General features: G+C 42.8%; 1 protein-coding gene across 1 annotated transcript in view; it reads right to left on the minus strand.

Annotated features, from left to right (window-relative positions):
- atg7 (ATG7 autophagy related 7 homolog (S. cerevisiae)) overlaps positions 1 to 22,236 on the minus strand; it is a 73,353-nt gene that overhangs the window by 14,338 nt on the left and 36,779 nt on the right. Inside the window, 1 exon segment of the mRNA XM_030092318.1 lies at positions 16,066 to 16,188. Coding sequence (XP_029948178.1) covers positions 16,066 to 16,188 — 123 coding nt within the window.

The raw sequence follows: 22,236 nt of genomic DNA on the forward strand, positions 1-22,236 counted from the left end.
TCTCACTAAAAAAAACAACTTAATGAACTAAACCAAATATAGGACAACTCTATTTGTTTCTATTGGAGATACTTTAACTGACACACAACATTTAAAGATTTCTGAGACGCTGTAAGGTGGAGTCTGCTTTTGGCAGATGATGTTCTTTTGGCTCCAGTGAATGATGGTTAAGCATCGGTACGGTGTGTGGCTGAAGGAGAAGTGTTTGGGATGAGGAGATTGATAAATCCGAGAGTTTAAGTTCTCTGACATAAAAAAAGAATAAGGTATCGTCTCACCAGTTCGGTGAGTGACGTCTTATTTACGAGTGAGGAACAGAAATTCGTCCTTGTGACAGCGAGGCATTCGACAGCAGCAGAGACACGACGCCTCCACAGGGATGAGAGGAGTCGGACGGCTTCAGCGTCTGATCAGGACGGCTGGAGCCGCAGCGAGCCTGACGAACCCGGGGCTCCACCCAAACCAGCGCCCTATAACGCCATAAGTGGTGATATTTACTTAAAACCATCTCTGACTGAAGACAACTCATTCATTTGTTGGGGATTGTTTTCACTCATCGGAGTGAGGATTCTATCAGCAGGACGCCGTGAGCTGGGCTGACTCGTAAACTGTAAATACTGATGTTTTAACCAGAGTGGTGGAGCAGCTGACTGATGTCTTTTTAATGTTATCTGAGCTGGCTCGGTCAGGATTCACTTGTTTGTACAGGAAGGTCAATGTTGGGAAGATAAGATATAAAAACAAACATAAAGCGTTTGATGGCCTCATTCTCTTCTTTATTAATGCATTGGGTTTTTTTTTATGGCTTATTAATCCACATTATGCAGAATGCAGCTCGACCGTGAGGAGGATCAGACCTAATGAGCTCAAAGTCTCAGTTTCAAACTTCAAAAAAAGTTTTCAGAGCGAACCGACGCTCATGGCTCGGGGCAGTTTTCCAGACTTCACTCCACTTCCTCCACATCGCCCCAGGCCTTGTTACAACTCTTCACACACACAGTGACACCGCCCGGAGCCTGTAAACACACTTTGATGTGCCAATTTGTGGAGTTTTCTCTTTAACTCACACTACAATATATATTGGGTCAATAATATGTTTGTATTTTTTTTTATATATAATTACTTGAGAACAGTTTTTCTTGAATATTGTGATTAAAAAAAAGAAAGAAAACCTTGCTTTTCCAGTCAAAAAAAAATTTAAAATTGAAACTGTATTTTCAAAGCTATTAAATGAGGATGTTTAAAGTAACGTTATCTTGTGTTCTGTCAGTTGCAAGCGCCCTGGAACCAGTGTGAAGCCTCACACACAAATCATGAGCTGAAGAGAGGATGTTTTGAGACAGGAGTTAGAGAAACACTGGATGTGAGTCTAAAGGGCCAAGAAAACTATTACTGTCAAATCTGGACGAGAGGAAACCATAAGAGAGCGACATGTGGGGAAGAGCGAGTGACAAATGAAGCCTGTGGGGGGTAAAAGGCTGGAGACGCCGAGAGTAATGTCAGAGGGAGAGAGAGAGAGAGAGAGGGCCGACACCATTAGAGGACGAGGGCAGAGCCGCTCTGGTGGGAACGGAGTCGGCGTTCAGGTCCCAGCTGAGGTCACGTCCCCCGACTGTGTTTTCATAAACTCCTGAGTCCGAGGGTAATCAAACAAAGCGCCCGGCCCCGATAACAAGCCTCTGCGCCAGCGAGGAGCGGCGAGGCAGGAAGTGATGCCGCGTCCACTTTTCTGCTCACTCCGTTTCCTATTTCCGAACCAGAGGTGGACATCTGCCCCTTTCCCCTATTTTCCTCCTGTTTGTTTTTTTCACTACTTAAAGTCGGTCAGTGTTCGCCGCTGCCAAAACACACCTCCCGAACCTTTTCCCTTTTCTGTCGGAGTCGTAAAAGAGCAGCTAGAACAACAGAGCGTCTCTCGGCTGGGTGTGGCGGCCTGCTGAGAAACAGCTGGGTCCTGTTGTCTCTCCTGAGACACCGACCGGCTCATCGCCCTCCTCCACTGGAGAACTGCTTCCTCAAAGCTGAAAAATCTCAATCTTGAAACATTTCTAGATCCTCAGACACTTCGAACTTTGGTTTTTTCGTCTTGTTTGATCTCCATCACTCTGCTTTTCTTTTTCTTCTTGTTTTAACTGAATGCACATCCTCCGATTCCTCTCTGTGAGCCCCCTCCCTCCAACTCTGACACATTCCCAGCACATAACAGAAATCAACGCATTAATTATTTGTGATATTTCTTCTTCAATTTTCCATTTTTGGTTTATCACTTTTTGAAGTGTGTGTGACCAGTAAGAAGTCGACATAAAGCCCCGTTTTGAGTGTGCAACTCGCCAAATAGCAACAGATCAACTTCAGAGGGTGTGTGTGTGTGTGTGTGTGTGTGTGTGTGTGTGTGTGTGTGTGTGTGTGTGTGTGTGTGTGTGTGTGTGTGTGTGTGTGTGTGTGTGTGTGTGTGTCTCCAGTTCAGACCTGACCTCAGTTTAATTAGAACTATGAGTCAAAGCCAACTGACGTGTGGTCAGAGCACCAGCCACACGCTGGAAAGGCCCCTCAGATTCACAAAAACACACACACACACACACACACACACACACACACACACACACACACACACACACACACACAAATATGAGTAGCACACACCCTTGAGCACAGTCGGAAATAAGTTTTTTTCCCTTTTTTTGTTAATTCTTTTAAATATGAAATATTTTACAAAAACCTTCGAGAAAATTTCAAGCAAACGATCTTCAAACACACACTTACACACACACACACACACACACACACACACACACACACACAAACACACACACACACACACACACACACACACACACACACACACACACACACACACACACACACACACACACACACACACACACACACACGGGTAAGCCACAGTCTTTTGATGGGACGCGCAGCGCAGCAGACAGTCTTTCATTATCAGGACTTCTTCAGTGACTGACAACAACTTCTCGCTCACGAGATGAGCCGAAGTATTGACTTCAAAACTTCATGGAGGACGACTGCACCAAAATAAAGATCAGAAGAAACTCCTGTTTACAGATCAGTCAAAGGAACCAGAATGATATTCAACTCTTGGACAGGAAAGAGCCTTTCCACAGCATCTGAGCTGCGTATTGGAAGGGGAACGTGGTCTGCTAGCATTCATAAAACCAAGAAACTGTACCAAAACTACACAATTAAAGCTTTTTCTCTAAAGGCAGGTGTGATTTCTGACATTTCCATTCAATCTCGATGTGCTTTTATCTTTAGCTGCACCTTCAAACTCGCCTAAGCTAACAGTGACAGTAACAATATATACATCAAGCTTCTGATTTCTCGATGCCCCACTCTCCTTCATTTGTTATTGAGGGCCCTTTAAATGATTCTAATACTGCTCCTGTTCCAAACCTCTGAATTTATTGTTTAACTGACTTTACGGCTTTTGAAAAACACCATGCAGTCATGATGACTTTAAATAACGGTCACGGTTTCATTTCATGCTCTCTTCAGACTGGACATTCACGATGAACCAAGCAGCAGGTTTTTCATTGATCTTTGTCAGTGTAACTGAACAAGAGTGTTTTTCAGAGAATATTTAGGTCAGAGAAAATTAAGCCAATTAGCAAAAAAATTACAAAAGTCAAAGGAAAAAGGAGCAGTCACACACACAAACCTGCAAAAATATAATGTAGACATACACTACATCCACACAAACCCAAATCCATGCACACAAACAGTAGGTGCATAATGCATTGCTCATTGTTTCAGTGTGTGTGTGTGTGTGTGTGTGTGTGTGTGTGTGTGTGTGTGTGTGTGTGTGTGTGTGTGTGTGTGTGTGTGTCTATAATTATCTGAACCAGAGGCTCGATGCTATCGCTGCCCACCATGTGCTGGACAGAAACCGCATCGGCACAAAAAGATAAGAACTGGCATTGTGACCAGATGTTTAGTGTGTGTGACGTGTTTGTGTGTGTTTGTGTGTGCGTATGTGTGGTTTTCCTTTTCAGGCCAGAGCTCCAGGGCAGATTACCTGTTACCAGCAAGGCAGGCCAAAACCAGGCCGCGCAAGATTTAGACACACACACACACACACACACACACACACACACACACACACACACACACACACACGCGCAGTCTTGTATTTCTATCCTTGTGGGGACCGTCCATTGACTCCCATTCATGTCTAGCCCCTAACCCTGACCCTTACCCTAACCCTAACCCACACCACAACAAAGCCTAACCCTAAAGAAATGTTTTTGCACTTTTACTTTTTTCAGTAACAACAACATGGTCAAGAAAACACTGTTTCTCCTACTTAGGACCGGAAAAAGGTCCCCACAAGGCACGTCGTTCCACGTTTTGCTATCCTTGTGGGGACATTTGGCCCCGACAAGGATAGAAATACGAGAACACACACACACACACACACACACACACACACACACACACACAGAACTCTTATCTCTGTCTTTGATGCGGCTGAAGAGGTTTTTTTTTTATTTTTATTATCTGAACCAGAAACAAATCAGTCCTGCACTCAGGCAGAATTCACAAAACATACTTCAAGGTTTTTAGGCTGAAAGATTTGCTGAGTGCAATCATACAAATTGCTTTATAATTACTAGTGATGACTTAAACTTAATTATTGTAACTCTTTGAGGGAAAAAAAAAGCCAAGTTGGAAGTGAATGCCACAGAAATAAGTCCCAAAATCAAAAAGAAGCTTTCATATTTGCACAGTTTCCTCCATTAGAGAGAAATTAGACTTTTTAATGAGTCTCTAGTTTTGCCTGAAAGAACATCTTTGATAGCCTTAGTAGAGTTCTACTTTATGTTTCATTATATGACTTTAGTTAATAATTCATTCATTATTTGGAAGAAATATGTCTTTAAAACATGTTTGTGAAAACGTCTATATGAGATGATCCAGGGTCGTAATAACCTTAGATTCACACATACAGACTATATACAGTGACTAGAAAACCTGAAATACATGTTTCAGAGCAAGTCAGAGAACACAGAAAAGAGACCCATGCAGAGGGGAAACATGCAAACTCTTGACTTGAACCAGAGATTTGTTTCCACTATGAGGCTACAATGCAAACCACTGCACCACAGTCCGGCACTGTGTTTGGTAACAAGAGGTCACCGGGGATGATAAAGACATAATTCACAGGGGCCACGGCCAGGTTTCATGAGGAGTGGGCTGGATGGGCAAAAAACTGCAATAATAACCTTTAAATTTACATTTTTAAAGTTCTTCTTTGTTGTAACGCAAAGGATATGAGATGAAAACATCCGAACAATTACTACCAAAAATGTCTACAACCTCAACATGAAGCCAATTTTAGTCTCACCCTGAGAGAATGGCTCTGAGGTACAAGTTTGTGAGCAGCCTGTGCACTCCATCAGGCCTTCAAAACATGAAAGACATTAGGAATATTGAACCTGCAGCGCGGTTTAACCTCTGCGATCAGGCTCGTCTTCCCACATTTTGAACCGTTACATAAACAGTGTTTTTAATGTGAGCACAGAAACGATTGTACTGGCGTTTGTTTTCTCTTTCTCTGATATAATTTATACTTTCATACATCTGCTCAGCTGAAAGTCTTAAATGCATCAGTGAGCGGCTTATCAAACAATGGGGTGAAACAATGTGTGCTTCAGCTCCTGATAACAGTCACTTCCTGAGGTTCGGCGTAATGATTCATCAGCGCTTTATATAGACGGACACAGGTGGCTAACTTCAACTTTCATAAAGCAGCAGTCAAAAACGCTGCTTCATTTCAGGAAATAGACATTTAATTTCTTCTGAAGTCTCATAAACTTGAAACCCAAAGATTAATTTGGAAGCTGTACTTGGCACAAAGCGTAGGCCATATGAAGTTTACCGTTTGTTGTTGTCGGTTTTGTTGTAACGTCGCTTCTCAGCAATAAATCTGCACCATTAAAAAGCTTGTTTACTTCCCTGCACTTGTGGGATGAACAGCTGGCTTTTGTGATCGTGTATGGTTCTTTCAGACACTGAATAAACTGTTAAATTATTGATATGTCTTGTTTGTTCAGATTTCAATCAACCAACTCTAGAAATGATCGTCAACATGATGTAATGTATCTCATGAACTCAGCTTCGTTGCTCATTGCACAAATGCATGTTCATAACTTCACCAACGACCCCTGTTGGGATTATGTAGTATTTATTGGCAAAAGCCATCATAACAAAACTAACAAACGAAATGAATGAACCAGATCAAGGCTCCCCGTCTCTCTGTGGTTTGTTCATGCGTGAAGATGATTCTGCAGCAGAAAATAAGGAACGATTACAGCAGATGATAAAAGCAGCTTAAAGAGTCTTCATGTATCAGAAAGTAATTTATAACATTGAAAGAATGTCATTAACTACATAAAAATAAAATAACACAGGTCATTTTCGATCAATACATTATTCGTCATACAACTTTTCCTTTTAGAAATATGAACTGCTGCTCAGTGTTTTGGGGGTTAGTAGCAACCTTCAAGAACATTGATCAAATTTTTCATTTATGCTTTATTATCATCACTTTGTTATTATTTGTAATTTTTATGTTTCCATTTTTAAAGAAACTGGGTGTGACACCGACAAAATAACCCAACAAGTGTGAGACCAGTGACTTTTCCGTATCACAACGTATTTCGGTATGTTTAAGCCAGAAGTTTTCTGTCTTTTCTTGCCACTGAATCAGATTTTTATGTTATGGTTGGTTCCAAAAGACTAGATTGAACAAAGTATTGGCAACACTAAAGTCCCTTCAACAACACAATGCTTCAAGAGGAAATTTTTTTTTGCATTTTCTTCTCAGTGAAGTTGGCACGGCAGCGTTTTGAGAAGGATGTCAGTTTACATGGGAACAGCAGAATCTCTGAAAACTATGAAGCTTTAGAGGCAAAATACGATTTTTCCAAAATATCGTGATGTTGCATTCAGGCTCCAGTACCACAGCAACGTATTTGAAGATCAAACCATGAACGCTGCTTCGTGTCACTATAAGTAATTTTACAGAAAACACTGGAAAGCTTCTTTTGTGGAGATGATTTCGAACAAATGTCACAGTTTTGTGTCTGACAGCTGTGTCAAACTGTGTCCTTTTCCAACTGAAGCATTGGACAACGTGTGCTTGAGACGTCCTGTGTGAGGCCTGGCGCACGGTGACGGGCGGACGCATTCGGAAGTGAAAGCCAGTCCGAAACAGCAGTGCTGACACAGATACAGAAATAGTTGCAAAAAGCCGCCGAGCAGGAAGAGGAGTGCGAGCTAAACGTGGCCGAGCGGCGCGGACCACCGCTCCGTCTGTCCAGCCAGCTGCCAGGCTGGAGGAAGCCATGGCCCTCCGGACCGACTGGCGCCGGGGACGAGGAGGAGCCATGTATAGGATTGGGGGGCCGCGGGGGGCCGCCGGGAGATTTCCCATGCAGTGGGGGAAAAGATGGCTTTATGGGCCCTATTTATGACTTATGAAAATAACTCCTCCATGATTGATGATTCGTAATTCTGTATGAGCTTCTTTGGGCTCAACACACAGGACAGCTGTCCTGGGCGCCATGCATCCCCCCCCCCCCCCCCCCCCCCCCCCCCCCCCCACCCCCACCCTCACCTACAGTACACCTCCAGCACTGGGAGCCAGGGTATTAATATTCCGCAGCCCACCAAAGAAGCATCCCAGCAGAGCGGCGGCATCTGAAGAGGGCCGGGTTTTATCACCTGCTATTCTTCCTCCTGACATCTTTACCTCTATTTAAATCTCCACTTCATACATAAACACTGAAGATGATAATGTCTCTCTCGTATGAACGATATGCATCTGCGGTATTAATACCATCTGACTTTTTGCTGAAGGTAGCATCCTGTAATCAGGGAAACACAGAGAGGCTGAGCGAGCTCCGAGAGTCACATTACGTCTGCTACAGAAACAGAAAGAGGGGGTGGAGGGGGGGCGGAGGTGGAGGTGGGGGTGCCTTAAATGAGGGATGACGTACTGTAGTTGTCTCACTGGGATTAAACCAGACTGACACAGAATGTGTGTCATTCGCCATGGTGACAGGGTGAAGCGGAGCGGATCACCGCAAACAATAAAAAAAGAAACTTGGGACATTTTGAACGTCTTCACAGTGAGACGGCCTCCACTGATCAGTGCAAAAGAGCAGAACAGAAAGTTCAAAAATGCACCTGAATCAGGATAAAATGATGAAAAAATGAAGAGTAAAACGTGGTCATCTGAACACAAGAGAAGAAATGAAATATACGGTGATGGTCAAGATGTCGGCTCAAAGAAACCATCACCATGATAAATCAAAAGTCAAAAGGCTGCCTGCCACAATCTTTGTTGTAGATGGATGTCAAGTGAGTCACGTAAAACGTAAAAACGAGTTCAAGTGCTACATTTACACAATGGTTCATGTCAAAACGCATGATTTTTTGCATAAATGAAAATCTGTTTGCTTCAATACAAAAAAAAAACAGGAATTCTAGAAGGTGAGTCCAGCCTGCTGTTCTATCACAAAAGAAACTCTTATTATATGAAAACATCTGAAGAAATGTTGAGACGTTATCTGAAATTCAGAAACAGATGCATCTTGGCTGTTCGACCAAATATAAACACATCTGCAGGGAAGAAATACCTTCCCAAACCAAAGCGGTTGCCAGGAAGGTTAGCAAGTCGGGTTATAAGTCAAGCCAGCGACTGACACAAAGCTTCTGAATTTAGCCCGTAAAGAAGTGAGAAGATTGGGACTATGTATAGGGCCGTGTGTCTGCGTATGTGCGCGCATGTGAGAGGAACTATGCGAAGAACGGAAGGGTAGGAGCTATAATGTGTCCGCACATAGCTGACATGCTCCCCAGCTAGAAAGGGACGCATTTATAATTAGTAGAGCAATAGATGTCGAGCGGGCATAGCCGGCATACATGCGAGACATAAATACACACGTGCTGCATGATGACACCGGCAGATACCGGCAAGTATGCGGCTTCATTCATGCGAGCGAGCCGAGAATTACTGCGGCGAAGCAGGAAAGAGTCAGTGACAAAACCGATCAAATATCTCATCCGGTCGGTTTCTCTTTGAATCAACTTTGCATTTTAAAACTGCGTATTGGAAACAACTGCTGTGAACTGATGACTTCAAGTCAGTCGGAGAATATGTGGTAACATGCTAATAAATACTAATCATCATGCTAAACACTTCCCCAGTGAATTATATTTAGGACAAAACAAGTAACAGACATTAGCATAAGATAGCAGCACCAGAGCAGGGATGTGCAACTGGATTCATGTCAATGGCCACAATTATCTTCTCCTCTCAACCAAAGAGACTAATTCTAATGAGCTAACTAACAATGAAAGAGAAGAATCGGTGCAACTAATTCAATATGAAACCCAAATGAAATTGGAACAAATTTACCTTACTGAATCAAAATCTTAATAATATAAACCTTGAAATGCATATATATATATATTTTTTTATAATATTCGACACTAACGTTCATCATTTAATCAACATTTTGGGAAATAAGTTGGGCTGCAGAAAAAGCAGCCAGAGGCCACATGTAGGCCGTGGGCCACCAGTTGCTCACACCACGTGTGCAGGAAGTGGATGTGGGAAGTGGACCTAAAAACTTATCACACTTCCAAAGTTTTCTATGTCAAAAAAAGTGGAAAAGAACACCTGATTTGGGGTCAGTTGTTCATTTTTGAATGAACTAGATTTTATTTTGATATTGTAGGGCGGAACAGTCGTGCTCCTGCAGTGGTTCACCAAGCGGCATCTGAGCTGAAGGTCCTCGGTTTGAAGGTTGGCTTCATCACAAGGCCAAACTTAACCAACATGAGAGAAGCTCCTTCATCTCTGCTGCACTGAATGTAAACAGCGCTCCGTCCTCACAGCGTCTTAATGACTCTGACATGGTGGTTGGAAATGAGTGCGCTTGAAACGAGATGTTAAGGCGAGACAGAGCGCTGCTCAACACGACGCGCAGACGGACTGAGCTTCACAGCTTCATGACTTTCATGCTGGACATGAGAGAAAAGCATGACGCTCTAATATCTGTGATAATGAATCCGGGGAAAATGATAAATTTGGCAGTGATAAGGAGCATCAGTCTCCGCTGATTCAGTTACGGTGTCGCACAGCAGTCGTTACAATTAACAGAAGGGAAATTACCGCGTGTGTGGCTGAATATACAGACATGAAACCCATTGTTTTGAAAACATAGCAACGTAAAGGAAGAAAAAAAAAAAGGAAATGGAAAGAAGCATGTAGTTCATCGACTGCACTGAATTTGAAATTTAAAAAATTAACTTTTGAAAACGTCTCCCTCAATCCGTCTCCCCGTTTTTCCCCCTGTTCCCTCCGTCTCTCGTCGTCTCGCGGGACAGTGTGCAATGCTCTAATGAAAAAGCAGGCCTAATATGTTTTCCCCGAGTCCATCTGGTAATAATTGTAACATGTAGCAACCGTAGCTGTGTTTGGATAAAGCTCTGACATACATGGGGCCCTCTGACGTCCGCAGAGTAAGTGTGTGTGCCTGCGCTGGTGTGTGTGTGTTTATGTGGGGGTGAGAGAAAGTGGGCGAGAGGCGGAGGAAAAGCGCGAGTCTGACTTACTGTAAGAGTGTGTGTGTGTTTGTGTGTATGTGTGAGTGTGTGTGTGTGTGTGTCCAAGCTACTGCTTGATGGGCCAACATAACCAAATCAGTTTTATCGTCAGCAAACTGTTTTACGCAGAGAATCCCAAAGCAGAGCCGGGGCCGTGTGTGAGCAGTTAGGCAACCTGGGCTGCTCCGGGGCATTCGGATGACTCAGGGTGCTGATAAGCGACGTGTGATTGAGTCAAGATAGCCGCCGAAATGTCAGATGCACGCACGTAAAGAAGGGCAGGTGTGGACGCTTCCCGGCGCTGCCTCTGTGCAGTGAAATGGGGCCAAAGCCGGTTTCTATCTCATATCGGGTTTCTTCTTCTGTGGAAGTCAAGTACAGTTGAAAAACAAAGTCTTCACAGTTTAGCTGCTCCGGCCTGAATGACCGTCATGGTTTTTCCTGTGAGTCAGACTCCCAAAGGTAAAGGTGTCTTATCTAGAGGATCAGATGATCACAGCTTAAGGGCCCTGGACCCGAAGCAGTCCTGAAAATTCCAGGAGGAGCTATGAATAAGAGGGGACTGAGCTAATTGTGAAAGGCAACAATAACAAGAAGATGTTGTAACAACATCGCTGTTGATGTACATTGCTTTTACATAACTGAGACAGTCAACCACTACAGTTTTCTCCATTTCAGTGTAAATCCTCTGAGAGAAACTCAGATGGAGAGACCATCACGTCACTCCTGGTTCCCCAGACACACCGAGTAAGCATTGGGTAAGACCCCACGAAAAGTGATTTTTAATAACTGCAACTCGGTGTGAGGGCTTTCTCAACAGACAAAACATGTCGCAACAAAATGATGGTGAACAAGTCAATAAGGCCACAGGATGGATTCAGACCGACATGATGCTGCTACCACTGAATATCAGGACGGATATATAATATAATAAAAGATGACTGTGAACAAAAACAAAACAACAAAGAGCCATATCGCTACTGAACCTGCATAACAACTGGAAGACAGAGAATTTCTCTATTTGGGCACCATCATTATGATGGTTCATCTCTAAAGAACAAACAATCCTCCATCACAACTGACTGAAACGTTCATTCATCCAATCTTCTATATTCCCAACATATAAAGGCCTTTTTTTAAGTAAGTCAAAAAAACAAAATGGCTTATAACTCCGCACAATGCCAACATTTCAGTACTGGTTAGGCACAGAGTCCTTTTGAAGGATATCTGGTTGGGTGGATTGATAGATTGACTTTCTAGAATGAATCAATCAAACTGTATACAGCAAACAGTTCACGCCACATAAAAACCAAACCAAAAAGTGGAGTGAAGTGTGACAAGTGACATTCTCTTCTCCCACTTCGCTGCAGACGCGTCTGTCTTGTGACTTCCTGGCAGTGCCAGTCGTAGTAGGTGGATGTGAGTGGAGCGCCAACAGAAAGAGCCTTTGTGCTGGGAGGGTCACACATCCTCTGTTGGAGGCGTTCACAGGCCGACTGTGCGCGATAAACACACAGCCGGCACACGCTTACTGAAAATGATGACAAGGGTATATATTACGAAGGGCGGACAATGGTCATGTGCTTCCTCCATATCAATCGTGGGCCTGGAAACGGCAGTGGTGACGCATGAGTCCTCCATTTTAGTCATAGGCAGCATTTAGTTATATAACTTTGGTTATCAGACACAGCCATTCATTTAATAATCGTCCCTTTTCAACTGACTTACATCTCAGAGCATCAACTGAATGCAAGCATTTTTTAGTGTGTAAATACAAAATTCAGGTTTTCTGTGTATGCATGTGTGTGTGTGTGTGTGTGTGTGTGTGGGGGGGGGGGGGGGTCGTCTCCTTTGTACTCTTACATAATAAGGATAAGGATTAGCCTGATCCCTCCCTGGGTGTGGCCGTATGGGTGAAGATGTACAGAACTTTATGTAACTTCATCTGAGAAGCCACACACAGTCGGTGGGCGTGCAGGAGAGGTACGGCTTCCTGTGCAGACACACACTTCCCGACGGGCGCTCTCAGTGTCCGCACGTGCTCAGTGAGAGGCCAAACACACACACACACACACACACACACACACACACACACACACACACACACACACACACACACACACACACACGCATGATCCGTCGGCCAAAACACAGCACTTGTAGGTTTTTTTGACACACTGAAAAACAGGCAATAGTAAATAGTTCTTCTGTACATGCTCTGCTGTACAAGCTCCGATATACGAGACAATTACTGTCACATATATAATAATCAATAATCAAAGAGTCAAAATGGAGCTTCCAGAGACGTTTAACATCTGACTGTTACCGCCAGTCCCTGAGAAAAGCTGGTGATTTGTAGGCCGTTTCAGAAAGATGGAGGAATTTTACTGACCTGGCTCTGTTAAATCTGACAAACTCTTTATTTAAATAAAAATGAAGTCTGGTGAGTCACAATGGAACGAACAGCTAACTGCAGTGGACAAGGTAAACCACTCTCAGCCGATAGAGACCCAAAGAGGAAATGCAGCACAATTACGGGTGAAGTCATAAATGTGAAAAATGGGTCACGTATAATTCTCTCCGCCACAAACATGAACGGTTTTGTCTAGCTAAATATGCAGCATGCAAATGTTTTGAATGCATGTAAGTAATTTGCCAGATGCCAGATTCACAGTGCAGGTTCCACCCTGCCATGTTCCCACCACAGGTTGAAATTTTAGCAGGGCTGATCTTACAAAGAAACCGTTGACACTGAGCTCTGCGTGCACACACAAAAGTACACACGCACACACACATGCACACAAAGGTTTCAGTCAGTCTAAACTTTTACCGAACTTGAACTCCCCCAAAACCCTACCGTGACCGCATAAAAAGTACTTATCAGGTTACAAACGTGCCCAAAATAGGCCTTAAGTACATAGTAGTGATATCTGGTGACGTAGATTATAGTTTAGGGTGGTCACACACACTTAAATGCACAAAAAACACACACAGATACACATTGGTTGTCATGATGTGCCAAGCTTTAGGGAAAGATGAGAACTTACGAAAATAACAAGTTATTATAAAGAAAGTCATTTAAGTCCACTGTAATGGTATATTCAAGCATCTTATAACACAGGAGGAATATCATTGTGATCCTTATTATGGAGTGCAGGCTGCTGTGCAATTTAACCTCAACAGACCCATAATAAGTCGAACTCAAATGTACGTCTTAACATTTTAGATTACGCACACTTTCTTCAAGCGCGGACTCACTAAACAAGCCACTGGAAACGATAATCTTCATCCCATCAAAACACATTTCTGTAAGCAATCCCAGGGCGTAAACATTAAAGGGAACTCATACGGACCTTCAAACTCCTAGATTTTACATTTAAAACTGCTATTACTGCAAACCAGCACTTCAGAAAATACGGGTCAAAGATCTGAAATGAGCCACAGGCCGTTTTCTAGTGGCTCCCCGCAAGAAATAAGTAATGACATGCTTTCACCGTCAAGAAAAGAACGACTGTCCCTTCCTGGAACTGGAGAGAAAGAGAAAAAAAAACAAAACAAAACAAAAAACCTCCACAGGACGTCCTCCAAGTGCAGTAGTTTTCAGAATAAGTAATCTGTGTACAGGAAACAGGCGCTAAGACTTCTGGCGCTAGTGGGCTGAGCAATCAAAACAATCTCTCCATGTTCTGAGTGAAGAGAAAGGAACCGACGCCTCCGGGGTCCTCAGCACCAAGAGGGAGGGGGGAGGAATATACACTACAGATGGACGCAATGATAAGGGAAAAGGTTGGAGAAGAAGGTGGGGAATGAAGAAAGACCTGATCAGACTGAACTTTAGTCATCCAGTGTTTCTCTTCTGTCTCCAGTTCTGATCTTTTCATTCCAACATTTCTGTCTCTTTATCTAAACTCCTTCAGACTTTTCTCCTCTCCCCTCCTCCATCATATGTGTTATTGCGTAGAAGTTAGGGAGAAAGTACATGGGATTTTCCCACAGATCTGCAGGACCAGACTCAACCCCCAACACACACACATTATACACACACACACACTCAGAGTCCCGACTCTCTCTGTCTCATGTCAGGAGGGGAGACTTGAGGAAAACCACCCGTATTCCACCGCAGAGTCCACTGGGTGTTCGCTGGAACTTTACTCCTCTCATTGTTCCATGCACATCGACTGTGCGTTGCCACGGCAACAATACACAGAATAAAAATATCACAACATCTGACTTGAAACTTTTTCCTTATTGAATATCTACTTTGAGAATTCTTGGACAACCAACGCAAACTAAGTTAATGAGAAAAGGTCAAGAAGGCCGTCAGCTCATCCATTTCCTGTCGTTTATTTGGCTGTACTTCTTTTCCTGACTTGAACTGGGAAGGTTCCAGTTTTGAGAGTGTCCTACTTTCGAGGTGAGTGTTTACATGACAACAAAAGAGACAGATGGCCACTCCTCAGAAACCTGTGGAAAAGTTAGTCAGCCTCATAATCAGTCTTAAAGCCCAACACATGGATGAAATTAAACCCGAGAGCCATCACTGGGTACTACATACTTAAATTTGCTTTATAGACACCATAAGAACTATTACGATGGCAAGCCTGAAGAGGAACACCGTTTGAAACACTAGGAATACAATAAACAACTCTGCAGGCTACATCCTGCTTCATGTATATATTCCTGACGAAGCTGCATCCTATGGTGCTCAGGAAACAACATGATTCTACAGCCTTCCAGTTTTCTCATTAGGTAGTTTGAGCATGTCATTTGGACACTGCTTTTCTATTTATTTTGCATTACTTTATATAAGAAATGCTTTGGCTGTGGGCTATCCCAGTATTCTACTTCTACCTTCTCATGCAGACTCACCAAGAGCATAAACGTCCCTGATTTGAGTCGATACTGTCTGTAGAGAATGTTTTATGTTTCCTCCCACATGCAAAAAGGTTAATTGTTGGACGAAGTGGCGTAAAACATGGATGTAGGTTTATACTGCAAAGTACGGAGCATCAAATCTGCTCCTTAAACTGGCATCCTGAATTTAACTACTAATCTTCTGTTTGGAAGCACTTCTCCTGTTTCAGAAGCTCCAGAAAGCTTCCAATATTTGTGTTCGAGGTGTTTTCTTCACAAAGTTGCATCTGCCTCAATCTGACCTGCTCTCCTGTCATTTCAGTCTCACGCTTTGCCGACACACACAATCCTGAAAGAGTGGACACCTCAGTGCCTCTCTGTGGAAGATCACAACACTGGCGACAAGGCAGCCCACTGCAGAAGTACTGATAATGTGTCTCCACAGAAGTACTTCCTCTGTGTGTGTGTGTGTGTGTGTGTGTGTGTGTGTGTGTGTGAGAGAGAGAGAGAGAGGACACCGCCGCAGGCTTTGTGAGCATGTCTCTACCCGCTGGTGTGGGAGTGATTTACCTCTGCAGCTTGTGTTTCCTGATGCAACAGAGTCAGGCCTGTCAGGTCCTCCAGGAAGGAGTGGGAGGAATTGAAAACCTTGGAGAGAAAGTTAAAGCCTTCCCTCTCGTAGTGATCCAGGACCTGGACAAAAACAGAAAGAAATCACATGTTAACCTTATTATTCTGCTCTCATGTCCGCAGGATTGGACATGCGGATTTCTCTTCGCCGTAAAGCCTTTAGGATATCAAGAAAATTCAAAAGGAGCTGCAATTCCAAACACTGAAAGATAGCAATATCACAGAATTGACAGACAATGAAAGTTATCTTTAAAAAGGGGGGTGAGGCGCTCACATTTCTCACTATTCTACAGCCACAAAATCGAACTACATTTCAGTCATTCAAAGTGACGCACTGTGGAAAACTGAGCCAGTGACACTAAGTGTGGTGTGAAGGACATAATCTCAGCTTTCAAAAAGGCTTTCAAAACTGCATACTAATGGAAATAAGTCAAATGCGCTGATAACTTTACAAATAAAGAATCACACATCAGAATTAACAAGAAAAGCCTCCTGATTGGATGAAAACCAAAGATATCGCTGTAATTCAATAAATGTCCACGGTCAGTTTCAAAAGAAGTCAATCTGAACTGATCTGAAATCAGTGTAAAAACAAACATTCTATGCAACGACACTGAATCCACAAAGTCAAAGGAAACAAAATGACATCGTTGATAGATTTGTGAAGTTTATTCAAGGTTCAAACCCCATTTACAATGATGAAAATACACCGCTGTGTCTTCATTTCAGAAAACTTTCACATTTACACAGTAACATTCAAAAAACAATGCCCATTCACACAGCAGCGGCAGAAACACTGAAAACTATTCCATTTTCATGTAAGGCCTCTAATGAGGGTTGTTTTTGTAAAGAAAGCACACACAGACACACACACCTGCACACAAACATGAACAAAGGGAGAAAACAGACATTCAAATGGGCAGATAAACAAGCTGGAATATTATTACCAAGACTCTTAACTACATCAACTACAGTATTGCTAGCGTCCACCTCCTGAGCATGTGCAGAAGAAATATTTACCACAGTTGAGGTGCACATGCACAGTAGCAGTATTTCTGCTGTTTACGAGGAGACAACAGAGCCTCGGTGTTTCTAGAAAGTGCCGTTTTCTCCAATCTACATGACGACAAAGTCAGGGCATTTTCCAAAAGATCGACCTCGGCAGTCGTTCTCAAGAAGTTGTGTTATCAGTGTAGTCTGAGCAGCGTCGTCATGTAAACAGACACTCCAAACTAAAGGTTTGTGTATTCATTTGAAATACTGAAAACGAAGCTGCAAATTTTATACAAAATACAGATGATAATCTTTTTTTTTTAGGTCATATTCAAGTCACTGAACAAAAAAGGGCTTTCTAACAAGACAACACTACTTTAAAGCAAAAGTAAAATAAGACATCTTGGCAGGAGCATTTCTTGAGCTGTGATTCTTCAACAAAGATCACTTTCTTGGTTTAAGTGCTTTTTGAATCTGATATGTGTAATTGTGAGGGTAGAGTAAGTTGTGTTTTCGAAAAAAAATTGCAAAAGAAGGAGAAATTTGATCTGAATTAAAATAGAAACCCTCGGTGGCGTCGACCCAGAGGCATAAGCTTTTGTAAAACCACAACTCATCACCTCTGCAATCACACTGCAGTGTTTACCTTGATCTCCTCCCAATGCAGACTTCAAATACCTGCACCTTTCCTCCAAAACACACACACAAACACACACTGCCCTTACCGCTACCTTCACAATCTTGGCCAAGCCTTTCATGGACGCCCACAGACCCGCCTCTGCAGGTGTAGAGTTACCTCTGCTTCAGACATCAACAAGCCATGAGCATCACCGGGTGGGTGTGTGTGTGTGTGTGTCAGACTGACCTGGCGTCTCGTCTAGGAGCCAGACACACCGCACACAATAGATGCTGAAGTGTCCCTCATTCATCTTTTCAAGCTTTCTTTGCCTCTCTTTCATTGTTTTGATCCTCCGTTTCCCTCGGTGGCTTCTGTTACGGGAGACACTGAGGCGATTCGGCCCACAAAGTGGCGACTGAGCTGCTCATATCAAGGAAAGCATTCTGGTAACTGTGACCATGTAGTGATAGTAGATCAATGAGCTACGTAGATAGATCTTGTAACCTTTATGGCATTCCGTTAAACAAACAAAACACATTCAAATGCTCTATACTCACTATATTTAGAGTGAGACCAGTGAGGACTGGAACCCCCTCTAGCTACACCACCATAAAGTCGCCCATGGTGAGGATAAACATAGAAACAGACCTGCAAACAATTTAACATCACTACAAAACTTCACAAGAGAAACACAGGAATCGTGAGAGGCAGCTAAAGTAACTGCCCACACAGGGAGAACATGCAAACTCTCATCCCCAGACAGGACATGATGGCCAGGAACATTTTCCTGTGATGCTCCGGTGCTAACCACTGCTGCACAGCAGATCATGCTGACTCTGGTACTATTCCAACTGATAACCAGGTGAGGTTTGGAGTTCAGGACATTTGCAATGTCAGCAAAATCTGTTTAGTGATAGTTTAAGCGTGTATATTGTAAATTATATTTGACCTACGAGTCCAGACAATATAGTTTGAATAAGGTCTACAAAGCTGATAAAGAAGAACAAGACAGGTGAAACTTGATAGATTAAACAAATAAAGTAATATGAGTTTTTAAAATTTAAATGACTTTTTTTTTTTTCCTGTGAAAATTTCTTGGAAGATTTTATCAAACTTCATAGAGAGTGAGCCAAACTAATTCAGAGGCACGTAAACAGACGTCTCGGGGTGGAAAGGAAACTTTGTGGGAGATATACAATAAAGGTTCAAATAAACACAGACGCAAAAAAAAAAAAAGGAACAAACATGAAAGAGAAGTAATTTCTTAACAAGTGTTAACAGGCGTTGATGAGTTTTAATCATGACCACATGCTGTGGGAGGATACTAGCAATTAGGACGGCTACACACCCAGAAAACAAACAAACATCTTGATTATACGCACACGCATATACATACACACTGCACATGTGGACATAAGCATATGCTCGCTACAGCTTCCTTCCGTTAGGGACCGCATTAATATGTCCCCCGGCTTTATTTGACACTTCTTTTTGAAGTATCCGTACTGAAAGCATCCCGCATTACAGGCTTTGCTTGTGTGTGCCGGTGTGTATGTGCAGCATCCATAAAAATAGCAAACACTGGGTGGTCCCTGTGGTTCACAAAGCCTTTCATTTAGGTTGTGAGCACAGACAATTTAGAACACGCTTTTCAGAAAAACACAAATAGTTGAGGCTTTACAGATTGGAATTAGACTTTTAAATATTAACTCTTTGAGGAGGAATATGTTAATTATTGGTTAGTAGTACCACAATTGGTCCAAAGAAAAGATGACCTTGAATATAAGACAACTCCCTCCTTAAAATGACTCGTGTTTGATTAATGGTTATCAGACCAAATGGCATTACGAAAAAAAAAAATCTTTAATTAGCATAACTTAAACACATCGAATTTAACATATTTTAACAATTTGACATTTCCGCGTTTCAGAATGCTCCTCCTGCAGCGCGTCATCCTCGCTGCCATCCAAGGCATTTTGAAATGCAGCATTTTTGAAAGTTTCTAATGATGAATCTTTGGAGAAGGCATCTTGGGCTTGAAGGATCCAGTCACACAGCAGACGTACCGACGGCTTTTGAATGTCTCCCATCGCGTTGTGCCTGCTCATCAGACAGGAACCATGCTCCAACCTGTGGAGCTCTTTCTGAGGCTACCGTTGAAGGGAATCTCTGACTGACCATTGTTGGTGTTTGACGCTTCAGCAGCTCAGTCGTGTGTGAATGCAGAACATCCAACACCAGCATGCTCAATAACTGTCTCCATCCAGACAGCGTCTGAGGTTCACTGGTTCGAATCCCACCGCAGACTGGATCCCTGGCACCTGCTGCACGGCGGCGGTCCACTACCTCATCATGCACAGTTAAGGGTAACTCCGGGGATGAATAAAGAAGACTTGGTGCTACCTGTTGGCCACTTCAACCTGTTGCCGTTTTTCTTCACAGTTACAAATCATGGTGCTTTATTCTAATATCCTGTCTGATTAGAAGGGTTTATGCGTTTCTTTCTTGGCTTGATCACATCATCAGTGAAGGGCCAGAGTTGTTGGTCATCCGGTTACACCACATAAACCTTCAACACCGATCCAGACTGGCTTTGAAATCAGTATCAGGAATTCTTTGGCAACCTTCTGTGGCTTCAGCTGGTGATGGGCGGTCCGTATTCACATTTTCTTCTGACGTGTTGATCCTCATGTGCATCCATTTCCGTAAAACATCTGTTTTAGAGACCAGGGGTACAACCTGCTCAAACCGGGTTTGTTTATTTGCTTTGCAGTGACCATCTCCCTACGTTGCACCAGTGACAGCATATTTTGGAAGACTCAGCTGCATTGGTCACCATCGGTCACCATTACGAATCTTTTTTTAAGTCATTATGGGGTATTTTGTGTGCGATTTTGGGGGAAAAACATTAACTTTATCCATTTTGAAACCATTCTGTAACATAACAACATGAAAAAAGTGAAACGACTGAATATTTTCCTTTTAAGGACACTAATGTACCAAATTATACTTATTGACCTTTAAAATACAAGGCAAAGAGGCATAGATAACTCTTTTTTTTTTAAACTCTATTTTTCAGATGTATTGAGGCCAGAAAGTTGTCTTCTATTTGGTCTTAGTGATTATGTAAAAGGACGACGTCAGAAAATGCTAACATGACAATTGATTTATCGGGAATGTTGAAGCTATTATTTCTTGGAAAATCCGGTTCCAGGCTTGCATTTCTTGTCAGATTTACGATTCTTTCTGTGATGTATTCATCATCTTTGGCTTTTGTTTTGTTTGTCAGCCACAACAACCTACTTGAGAATATCCACTTGGTTACAGTGAACGATAACATCGGTAAATCGTTGACTTCTGAAATGCCTCAAAACAGTGAAGTAAATGCTTCCAAGAAAAAGCTCCTGGCTAGTGGCTTCGGTATAATGTGACACACAGTGTCTTCCGAGGGCGAGGAATAAACAATATATGGTGACTCAGTGACTCTGACTTCCTCTGTTGAGATTTAAGGTCATCGCGCCCGTTAGACCCTCGCCCTGAAAACACTCCAGCGCCGCAGTGACTCACAGGTGTGGACATCGAGTCTGACGGTGTTTCACAGAAGCAACACACATCACTGGAAATGCAAAGGATGAGTGTTGGACACTGACGGATGCGTGTGGGGTTCCACATTTGGCCGAACAGAAAAGATCCCTCCGTGGTCACAGAGAGACGGGTTTCCAAACCTTCCTCCATCGATCTGCTCTTCCGTTTTAATCCATCTGTTTACAAGGGTCCGGTCCGGATTCAAACCCGGGGTATCAAGACGTGCTAACCACTCACCACATCGTACTGGAGCATCTTTGACGGGAAAAAAGTAAAATACCAACAGAATTAAAGTGTTTCAGCTTGAGTAGTCTTCAGTAATTTTGGGTTGTTGAGTGAGAAAACCCCAAACTTGTCAAACTTGTTTCAGGTCAGGGCTCACATACAGCAGCAATTGATCTAAAGTGAGTCTGGGAAGAAAAACAACAACAACCCTTCTGCCCTTTGCTTCAGTGAAATGATAGATGAGAACACACTGAGAACGTTCTACGCCTATCAATGAAAAAAAACCAAGAAAGTGACTTCTGAAGTCCTGCAGCCTTAAGTGTGCATGCTCACCTCCACAGTACGGATTTGTTGCCAAATCAAAAGCAAAAAAAAAAAAAGGAAAACAGTTTTTGGACCGTTGCAAAGTTTGCCCAGTTTTGGCCAGAAGGCCTTATGATTGACAGTCATCTGCCATGAAAGATTTAAAAAGAATGAGAACCACAGAATAATCACAGTGACATTATGACAAGTTTAGAGTCATTTCAAGGCTTAAAATGTGTTAAAACATTTTTTTTTTTTTTTTTTAAACACCGTTTGCTATTATTAGTGGAAGCATATTTGGTGGGGTGTACAAGTAGCTGTAGTAAGAGGTGTCTGGCACAGTTTTAGACAAAGCCACGTCAGCTGTGATTTACTCTTTGGCGTGC

Source organism: Salarias fasciatus, chromosome 5 (genome assembly GCF_902148845.1).
Source record: "Salarias fasciatus chromosome 5, fSalaFa1.1, whole genome shotgun sequence".
In the NCBI taxonomy this organism is placed as follows: Eukaryota; Metazoa; Chordata; class Actinopteri; order Blenniiformes; family Blenniidae; genus Salarias; species Salarias fasciatus.